Genomic DNA, 11,334 nt, shown 5'->3' on the forward strand with positions numbered 1-11,334 from the left:
CAACCTATGTGGACTGTGCATCTTGAATGCTAATTTCTTGTCCTGTCCTAAAAACCTACAGTGATTCTCATGCCCTTGTCCCTGCACACTCAATTCCAAGTAAATCAGGTAGGTCGCTAGATTTTCAGCAGATACATGCGGACAGCCAAAGCATGTTATAGACCATATCTGGGCCCAATTTCATGATGGTGCTGAGCTCAGGATTTTTATGCCAACAGAAGCTCCGATTTCAAGAAGACCGAAAGTACCAGTAAAAAGCATGACAAAAGACACGCCTACCTTGAAAAAAAAATCTGCTTAATGCACAGGCAAGCGTAAGAACTGTGCCAAGCACCACTGTGAAATAGGGCTGAACGGAAAGCGACAGTTGATGCTTTGGTAAGCACGCCTTTTCTATTTGATAAGCAGCTCCACGAAATTGGGCCCTGTACAGACAGGGCTCTGAAAACATGTGTGCACAACAGTCCTGTTGGCATCCGCTCCGAGCAGGAACAAAAGAGGGCGTGTTTTTAAATGAAATTGACAATCATTTAGTACAAACTCACGGCATAGCCGTGCAGGTTTATGCGCATTTGATGGCGAGCACGTTGAGTGCATGCGACAAATTTATTCTGGAATGTATGGTCTTCATGCGCACACCGAATAGTTGCAAGAACGCGGTTGGAAAACTCCATGCCAGTCTCTCTTTCTTTCGCCAGTGAGGGTGCAATTCAATTCCAGGCAGATGTATGATCAATAGAACAGCATCAATCATAGCTACTTAACAGATCTACATGATGTATATGTGCTCTCTCAGCGGTCACAATTATATTTCCACACCTGCCAAATTGCAATCACCTGCTCACGGCAAAATCAAGGGTTTCATCACAATGCATACTTCAACCATGACAGCATAACTTCTGGCATCATACATGTACCTGCACTGTTAACCTTTTACATAAATTTATACACGAACACGTGTAAGTGCGTAACATGTGCACATGCATATACACGAACACGTGTAAAGTGCGTAACATGTAAACATGTATGTACATGTACCGTACACGCATGTCTGACAGAGTGGGTATTGATGAGAAAGCATGAAGTAGACTGATTGATGAAGATACATCGTGTATGAAATCATGAAGGCTGAGCTTAAATCTCTAGCCCAAGTACATGTACAATGACTCATTGATAATAATTAACCCAAAACCCATCCAAGGAACTTCCCTCCTTATTGGAGGTAACGGTCCAAACTTTGAAATCAATACAAAAAGTCCACATACATGTATGAAACAAATGGAAATCACTTTTTTTTCCCAATACAATTTAATTTGGTGCAATCAAAAATGACAATTGAGATTGCATGAGCGTGCACATAATATCTATGGCAATGCCTCCAACACAGCAATGCAAACGGTCACCTCATTAATTAATTGTGAAGTCAGTTCTGTGCCTGTGTGCCCCTCCTTCCTGGTCGTTCAGAGGCAGAACATCTGGTTTGATAACAGACGCATGATGTGTAAATGTAGGATTCCTGAAGGCATGGCTGCCATTTACCATTCATGAATCCCTTCTTCATGGTAACGGTATACATGTACAGTAACTGTCTCTGTCCCTGTACGTGTAAATTTTTGATATATTTCCACAGCATACACAGACTACTGGCTCACCAAGGCTCTACAGACCGGGTCATGTTTTATAATTTATTATATATAAACAAGATTTCTTCTTTTACGCCAGGGGATCCTTTCCCAAAGGCAATGCTGCCAAACCACATAACGTACGGCTGGACTTTTCTGAAAACATCAGTAATTTGGTTGGTCATAATGACACGCATAAATCTGTTACTGAAATACCTGTGTGCATGCATGCCTAAGGGTATGAGGCCATCATGACAACAAAGGAATATGAGAATTCAATCTCGGATGAGGGATCGGGCTTTAGGTTAGTAAACTTTGCACCTGGGCCCAATTTCATGGCACTGTGTGACAGTTAGCAGAAAGGCTATGTGCTTGCTATTGCACAGAATTTTGCTCACCGTAAGCAGTATTTCATGGAAGTGCTCCGCGTTGTCAGGGTTATGGTTGCTTGTGCGTAGAGATTTCTGGTGTTGTCACTGCATTAAGCTATTCTTCCTCGAAGCTAAAGTGTGCCTTTTGTCGCGCTTACTGCTTACGGTTGTGATAAAATATATGGAGCCTCTGCTAGACTGAAATTGTGTGCTTAGGCCGTGTTTGTTTCGCACAGTTTTGGATCACGGTCAGTGATCCATCGTTAGTTTACAGACACCAAAACTCGCCTAATGGATGGTGCGAACCAGCGTTAGGATCACTGATCGAGATCCAGATCCGTGTGAAACAAACAGGGCCTTAGCAGCGCTGTGAAACGTGGGCCCAGGTTTCATGATTGTCACTGATATAGAGGGTCATCTAATGCTCCACGTGGTATGGTAAATATGCAAAGTTTAGGTATGCGACCCAGCAGAGCAGCCAATTGGAGTTGACTTCAAATGTGGCCAGAGCTACATGTACTGATTGGTCAATAGGCTTTTGTCCATTGACCCTATGCAACCAGGTTTCATTCATCTGTCTGCCCCTTCCCGGCTTAAGTTAAAAACAGCCTGTCCACTTCCAGTGAAGTTTTTGGAGAGTGATATCCCTTAGTGCTGTCTGAGGCTGTGTTTCCACTGTCCCTGTGGTTCGAAAGGAAATCTGACTAAATGGTCACCAGTGTAAATGATTTCATAAATGTAACAATTGGGGGAGAGGGGGTGATTAAGGAACATGTAACAAGTGTCTGTCCAAATATGTTCTTGCCTGTCCTCAGGCTGTCCTCTATCTAGCAGGTAGCTCGATGCCACGAGAATGCCAAGGATTCCAACATGGGAATCCAATTTTTTGTGCACCTGTGACATACATGTTTGACAACACTCTCTTTCAATTCCAAAGCGTATTTGTGCAATTTACAGTGTACTAGCACAAAATAAGTCACCTCCAAAATAAGTCAAAAATACGTGTACTTCCAGGTCAGACTGTTTCGGTGATATTTCTATGTCAAATTACACAGGCCAGGTGTTGGAGGGACACAGAAATGTCACACTTTTGGGCCCCACATTTATTGAAAGGCTTACTTGACTGTCGTCACGGATGAGCAGCTGATGAATATATGTACGTTTGCCAGTAACCAGTGGGTAGCTGAATAAATGTTCTGGTGTCACACCTGTTGATCACACAATGGCATGTCTCCATGTACGTGTACCCGAGTCAGTGCTGAAATTGATTCATGAGTCTAAAGGTCTTCCAATTCAAAACTGGGGAAAAGCACATCCCAAATGTATACAATGACCCACGACAACCAACGTCACAAGTTTGCCAAACATACAATTAAAATCCACTGATTGGTTAATATCAGCCTGTTCCCACTTGATCCACCAATTGGGGGATCTGATCCACCTTTTGCCAAATTGCCGGATCAGATCCCCCAATTGGTGGATCATATCCGGCAATTGTGTGTAGTGGGAACGCTAACCGTTATAAGGTGGATCAGGATCAGATCCACCTTTCTTGATCCTCCTCTGGAGTAGGATACAGATCCCCCAATTGGTGGATCAGATCGTGCAATTGGCGGATCACGATGAGATGGGAACGCAAAAAGTTGATCTGATCCGGCAATTTGACCTGTCAACATCCGTCCGTGCACGAGTGGCGCGAAACTTTTGCGGTCTGATGAACAAAGAAATACATTTTTGGCATGTAGCTCATGTAAAATTTCCGACGTGCACAGCCTGCACAATAAACAACTGCTAAACTACGGGCTAGCAAAATATGTCACCACGCATGCGCGATGCATGCATGCCGCGATGTGTAACTAGCCCTTTCACAATTTTCGTTGTGCATTCGTCCCTTTTCTTAACCTTTTTCATTTGTGTAATTTCACTTGCTTTCCATCAAAAACTAATTCGGTGTTAGTGTATAGCCCGCAGCGTGTAACAGAGTATCAAAAATGGAAGCAAAGTTTGAAGAGACAACGTACTAGGCTGAACATTCGGTCCGATTCAAGGTTGTCACGTCAGTAGAAGCTCGAACCCAAAACACCGCAGGGTCACATGCATGCCGCTCCAGCACGCAATACTGCCACAGAGTGTGCGCTCAGCAAGCTAGAACATGCGCAACACCGAACTCTGTGACCTTCTGGGCTCGACATGTCCGTCCGAAAAGGTGGATCAAGCGTAAGTGGGAACGCGACTTGCAGTTTCGTTGTATAAGATAATGATCACACCAAAATGCCGGATCAAGATCTACCTTTTCCCAATTCAAGTGGGAATGCGTTGTAAGTCTTATATGGTTAAATAATCATCCAATATGCAGGCATGTAAACAAATGTATATTGCCTATTGAAAGAAATATTTCAGTTCCGTTCCGGGGCCAATTTCACAGAGTTGCTTACATGTAAGGACAAAGTTTGCTTGCGCAAAAAAAAACCTTGCTTGTCATGCTAACCAAAAGACAGGTGAATACCATTCCAAAACAATATCCATCACATGGAGCTTTGGCTGGTAACCTGATTTATCAAGCAAGGTTTTTTTTTTGCGCTTAAGCAAATTTTGTGATTAAGCAGCTCTATGAAATTGGCCCCTTGGTTTGTATGAGCACGCAATTCTCCTTGGTGTGACTTCCACCATGATGATGTCATCACTGACAAGATTGAGGCACAAAACCATGTAGTGTGCATACCTGGAACTTAAAAATACTTGGATTCTGGTTGCACTTTCGTCAGAAAATTTATGGCAGAGTAAAACACTCGTAACATCTTTAAAAACTGTTTCAGGACCTTGCTCTGATAGGCAGGGATGTCCCAAGTCAGTCACTGAGCATTCCTTGGAGATTGCCTCCATGAGAGCTAAAGTTTAAACCAGATTTTCATAGCTGCGGCACCTCGAATGTATTTAGCACTTAATTCTGAACTTCCTACAACCTTGAAAGTAAAGGTCAGACAAAAAATGCTGCTAAAACTGACAGCGTCGTGTCTATGTGATAATCAAGTGCAAAGAGCGCACGTCACTCAGTTAAAAAAAGCAAGCAAAAAGTCAGGGTTATCTTTCTTGTACACTGACTTTCGACATCTGATGGCGTCATAATGATGTCAGTATGTCGTTAAACTTCTTGCACATCTGGATGTGTTTGTGTACACGATACGTTCAGGTGTATATGTACATGTATATGTCAACACTGTACATTAGGCATTATTTTATTTTGACTGTGCGACTGAAATAAATCCAGTCATCCATAATTGATGCTAAATTTCTTCTTTTTTGAAGAGGTCAAGTCACTTCAGCCTGGGAAAAGGCATTCCCCAAGGACAGTTCTACACAGAACACAAAAAAAGGCAATTTCCAGGACTGTCAGTAGGGAACTTACCAGACCTTGATGAACTGCCTAAAAATTCGTCAAGTTGTTTGTGAAAATGAAAGTACAGAGCATTGTTTTTGGGGGGTGGTAATGCAGGCCGGAGGAAAAAAATCTTAGATTTAAAAACTGTGATAAATGTGACCAGTCACGATAAAATGAGGGTAAGTGGCATTCCACTCTTTTCTATTTTGAGGGTTCTAAGTCATATTGAAGTGGAGGTCAATTTTTGGGTTTTGTAATATTTGGACAGAGTAACCCATTTCCTATTTAATTCCAAATATTTCGCAGAATCCCGTATTTAAAAATGTCATTTTCTCAGCAATTTGACGAAAGTATTAATCCTGCCTAGCCTGAAATGCTGAAACAATGTTGGGAATAAAGACCCAGAGCTGCCAGAATAATGCCACAATGTCACCTTATACTTTTACCGATAGTGTTTCATGTACGTACCATTGGAAAGCTCTCTTTCTGCTGAATTCAAAAATACAAATATCTCAGTTTTTGAAAATTCTGACTTTCAGCTCATTTTATGGTGACAGGTCAGAAATGTGCAGTGAAATCAAGGAAGATGAATCATCGCATCCTCCAACTACAACATGTAGCTTTAACTCTGCAGTCAGACGAGTTTGACGAGCAGCATTACACGTTACAGGTACGGGTACCGGTTCCTGAAATGGCATAGCAGACTCCTATAAAAGCTTTCCAAACACATCCATGTACCAAAACAGGTATATGTATGATAATGTGCCTCTGTCATACACAATGGAAGATGTTGGGGGAAGGGAATTCAAGAACGTGCTCTGTAAAAGTGCACAGGCGATCAAGGCCACTGCACATTCATGTAAATGTACTGTATTGTTGTATGGTCAAATGTGCTGGTGCATGTATGTACATGTAAACATTTATTAACCAGATACAAATGAGACAACACAGCGATGCACAGATTTAAGAAAACTCCACGGTACCAGTGTTGTATTTGAGTCCATCACAAGTACAAGACCCCATACATGTACACGTAAGTCCATTTCAAGTTCATCGCAAGTCATTCAGTCTTAAGCCAATTCCAAAACTATTCAAATGAGCTGTGACAAAAGCATTCTTTTTGTTCACCCTGTTACTTACGACTGGCCTTGCGAAGTGACTTGAAACTGGCCTTGTGAAGGGACTTGTGACTGGCCTTGTGAAGGGACTTGTGACTGGCCTTGTGAAGGGACTTGAAACTGGCCTTGTGAAGGGACTTGTGACTGGCCTTGTGAAGGGACTTGTGACTGGCCTTGTGAAGGGACTTGTGACTGGCCTTGTGAAGGGACTTGTGACTGGCCTTGTGAAGGGACTTGTGGCTGGCCTTGTCAAGGGACTTGTGATGGACTCGAATACAACACTGACTGGTATATTGTACAACAGTCCATAAATTCAATAGTTTTACTATGCATTAGTAATGACTAACTACTGGCAATTTTACTAAACATCTCAATCTTAGGAATCACAAACCAAGTTTGGAATTTACATGTGTATATCTGTGAACGTTCACTCTTGTCATAAATTAGATTCATTGCAACGGTATGCACCCCGAGCAGGACAAAGAGAGGAAGGCAATTTCCGAGCAATACAGGCTCCTATGGTCAGAACTACACTTTGCTGATTCACAAATGAGTTACGAAATACATGCGTCACAGTCGTGCCCCTACCAACGAAATAAACAGTCCCTACCAACATGGCGCTTTTCAACCAACAGGTGCTTCTGCTCCTGGTAGATACGAAGTGACAAGTGTGAAGTACACGTGTCCTTTAACAAGCACATGTACAAGTTTTTAGCATTTTCTTCATGTATATGTATGTACATACGTGTAGGCATTATTTATGTGGGATTTGTAGTGCGGGTACTTTGTACATATTATGTACATACTAATGCACTGGGCACATGAAGCAGACTGTATATACACATGTTTACTTGAAGTCCATGATTACCTAATCTTACTGTGTAAACACCAAACATGTAGCTGATACCCAAGTTTACATCAACACCTATCTACTGTACACATTTCCACTGGTATGCTATATATGATATGTAAACAAAAATAGGAATATTTTTGTCGATATTACACATGCACAAACTGCAAAGTATGCTCCATAATGATGAACGTCAATTTCCATCCTTGATGAAAATATGAACAATGACATGTAACTCTAACCATGTCAATCCTTCCAAATCCCCCGGGCAATTTTGGAGGATATTAAGGAAGAATGAGAAAGAAGTGTGGCTGATTGAAAAGGATGCATTGTCTCAAGGTTGTGGGTTAGACCTGGTGTAGTTTAATGTTCAGCCATGCATAAATTCATGCCTACATGTACATTATACATGTAAAATCCTCCACACTGCTCCAGGACGCCATTCACACTGCCTCAGCATAATGAGAGGAACTGCCGGAGGATTTTGGAGGATTGGGGCAGTGGGCATCCCTCCACAGAACATATTCAAGAAATATCAGAGGATTTGGGAGGACTGAGGCTGAATCCAATGTTTTCACGGGGGCAGTTGGAGGATTTTGAAGGATTCAGGGTACTTGTATATCCTAGCCAAAAGGTCCCACATGTAGATGGTTAGGATTATGAGATCATAACTCAGTTTGATAAGGAATAAACGTTATCGATACCAATTTTTACAGTAACAAGTAAATTACTGTACATGTGTACCTGTATGTTCCTTAAAAAAAGGATCTGTTGCTTCCCATGTCGTGACTGCAATCTGTTTACCATTCAAGTGAAATCAGATTTGAAACTCTGCATGGTGGAGGCTAGACTGAGGTTTGTGGGTACACTGTGTGGAATCAAGAGAGTGTAAACTTGACGTTTTGACCAGGATGCTCTGGTCGTTCTCAGGCTCTAAATTCTGCGTGTAACTTTTGTGAGACTGTTTCAGCCACTGCACCTTTAAACAATCCAAGCCCAGTACACGGAGGTAATTTCGTAACAGTGGAGTTCCTGATGTACGTGTAAATCAAGGAAGTATGATGCATTCCAGCAGCACGTGGTATGACTGACTGGCAGGCAAAGTGGGCAAGAATATGGAAGCTTCCAATTTGTCTTATAATGGTATGCTTCAAGAACAAGGCACTAAGCGAGCAACCTGACACACACTGACACAAACACAATCCTGCTTTAATGAAGGTTATGATTTTAAACACAATGTAGAGAAACTTTTGGGACTGTGACATTTCATACGTCGGTCCACTTTTTTCAAGGATAATTAAAACTATGTGAAATAAGTGGAACTGTAGTGCCTTACCTCTATGTCAAATTGGCTGAAATGGAATTTAGATCGGAAAAGCCCCACAAACTGGAACACAGAAACGGTCTCCCACATGCATCGTAATTGTAAGACGTCTTCCGATTCTGCAAAACAAGCAAACAGTGGAGAGGAACCAGTTAAAAGTTTACATGAAAGCAGAACTGTGACATGTTTGAAATCAGACCACATGAGGATAGGAAATGACGGTCATCATTTCATCTTTATAAATGAATCAGCCTACAAATGCCTCAAAACCCATATGTTGGCGCACTGGTGACTACGAGTTGATCGACGTGGATGTGAGCTTACCTGGGTACAAGTTGACTCAGGTACAAGTTCACCTGGGTACGAGTTGGCCCATTTCATATTAACCAGTTTACCCGTCGTTTCATGTCCTGCATTCTTTCTTGGAAGAGTCTTGCCCTCAATAAGTTTATTCCATTCTTCGCTTTCCTCCACATCCCTTTTTTTTTTCTAAATTTCAACTAAGTAAGTTAGCATAAACTTTATAAAGCTAGGCTAAAAACATTTACAAAAACATTGAGCCTAGAAAGTTTTTCTTCATTGTTAATAATTATGATTGCATCCACACATTCATGTGTGTTGGATTTTTTGTCTGAATAGATAAGGTAGGTATTATATTTACAAGACAAAGCAGAGCAGAAATGACGCAGAATATTGCAAATTTTGTGGGAAACTAGTGCAACACTGAAGAGTTCATTTGATTTATAATATGCACTAGGCACACATGCCATACATAAACCATGTAACGGGTCTATACCGTGCATAAACAAGCCAAACCTTGCAAAATCAGTTCCAACTCAGGTCGTATCCTAAGCTTACATGTCACAAAGAATGACCAGAGCACATTCAAAATATCGTTTTAGAGGAAAAGAAATATTGATAATACCACACATACCAGTGGTCGGCTTCTTACGCGGCATTTTGGAGAAGAAAATGCCGTTTGAGTGTCATCCTTGGGGAGAGTCGGCCGCCATTTTCCATTCTTAAATACGTCTCCGTATTCACGGAACGCTGGATTATAGCCGTGGGGGGGACATCTCCCTATTCAAGTTAAAGGATACTTTTGTGTGTTTTCTCTGTCAAAATCTGCATCATTATATTTTCCACTTCGAAAAACAAACAACAGCAGATGTGTCATTCAAGGTTGGGACCTGATGCTGAAGTTACCAAGAAACATTTACGTTCGATATCCCGGGACCTGGTCACTTCCATCCACCTTAATCGCGTACAATACTATAATCACACAAAATGCGAGGTCGACCAAAGGTCACGTGCAGAATCGCTGTTTTCCCATTGGTCAATTAATCATGATTCAATTACTACCTGGAAGACTTTATAAACAGATAAAAATGGATCATTGCCGTCTCCGTGTGTGCCAAAAGATTTCAGACTGCTTTAAAATTAGGAAAGAAAGGAGAAAGGTGGAGCGGGGAGACAGTCAGTGGAAGCATTGGAATAGACATAATGCATGCCCGGTTGCTAACTATTGCGGTCGAAAAAAAAAACAAATAAGTAGGACACAGATGATCTGTAAACCACTGAAATGAACTAAAACATATGGGGCTGACGGAAATGAAACTGCGCTTTGTTTGTAGCGACGGGAATTGGAAGTGGGGAAGGTGAAAAACATCAATATACAAGGACCCCCCCCAAAAAAAAGATGGATCAAAATAAATCAACGATACCGCCGAAAAGTGATACAAAAGGATAGGAATGCAAGAGAACAGTTCAGCTCGTGTTTTAAAGTCTCTTGTGACTCGACACCATCTGAACAGCGCCATCTGAACAGCGCCCCCGGCCCACAAGAAGCCAAGGGCCGTATCAAGCTTGAGGTTTCCGTTGTGAAAAACAGGATTTTTGTTCCTTTTGATCATCGTCTCGATTTAGTATCTATCGGCAAGCCTGCTTTGTTCAAAAATCATAACGCCGTTGCAAAGTTCTAACCCTCCTACGCCATCAGCGGCGGGCTCACGAAAGTGCCGCGGCCGCCACAAGCCTATTGGCTGGGTATACTTACTGGCGAGTGGGTAGGACGGATACGTAGGAATGAACAGAGAGGGGCTGGGGTGGGATTGAAAACCACGTGACATTGTCATTTGTATCCCTCGGCCTCCCCCCCGATAAAATTGGGTTTTGTTAGGGTTCGTGCATTTTCCCGATAAAATCCTGGCATTACCATCATGAATCATGTATATTTTTATATGCAGATTTACTTTTATATCGTAGGGTTGGCTCCTCAAACTGATAACCGGAACAGCCGAAATTCGCAAAGTTGAAAATCATCTATATTATGAAAAAAAAATCTTTTATGATTAATGACACCAAGGATATCCCCAAAAGCGCCCTACGCACCGCAGCTCCCAAGCTTAAAAAAACTTGCAGACACAGACGTCTCTAGAACGGGATCGTGTTCACTCCACTCCACCCCCCGTTGGCTAGTTTTGTCGGCAAAGTCATGGTCTGTCGGCCGAATAAAATAGTCAGGTAGGTGTCGGGCTAGGGAATCAGACTACAGTACACTCGTTTTGCGTGACGGTCCGTCGGCAAATTTCATGTGGCACCCACCCCTCCAAAATGGTCTAGGAACGCCCATGCCTGCGGAGCTAGAGAGGAGCCAATGAGAAGCCTTAT

General features: G+C 42.1%; 1 protein-coding gene across 1 annotated transcript in view; it reads right to left on the minus strand.

Moving 5' to 3' along the window:
- The window catches only part of LOC110981193 (uncharacterized), a 30,952-nt gene extending 21,035 nt beyond the window's left edge, over positions 1-9,917 (minus strand). The window contains 2 exon segments of the mRNA XM_022238549.2: positions 8,677-8,783; positions 9,599-9,917. Coding sequence (XP_022094241.2) covers positions 8,677-8,783; positions 9,599-9,623 — 132 coding nt within the window. The 5' untranslated portion in view covers positions 9,624-9,917.
- Positions 9,918-11,334: the final 1,417 nt, after the last annotated feature.

Source organism: Acanthaster planci, linkage group LG21, assembly GCF_054643075.1.
Source record: "Acanthaster planci isolate LZ-2023a linkage group LG21, COTS_SCS, whole genome shotgun sequence".
Lineage (NCBI taxonomy): Eukaryota > Metazoa > Echinodermata > Asteroidea > Valvatida > Acanthasteridae > Acanthaster > Acanthaster planci.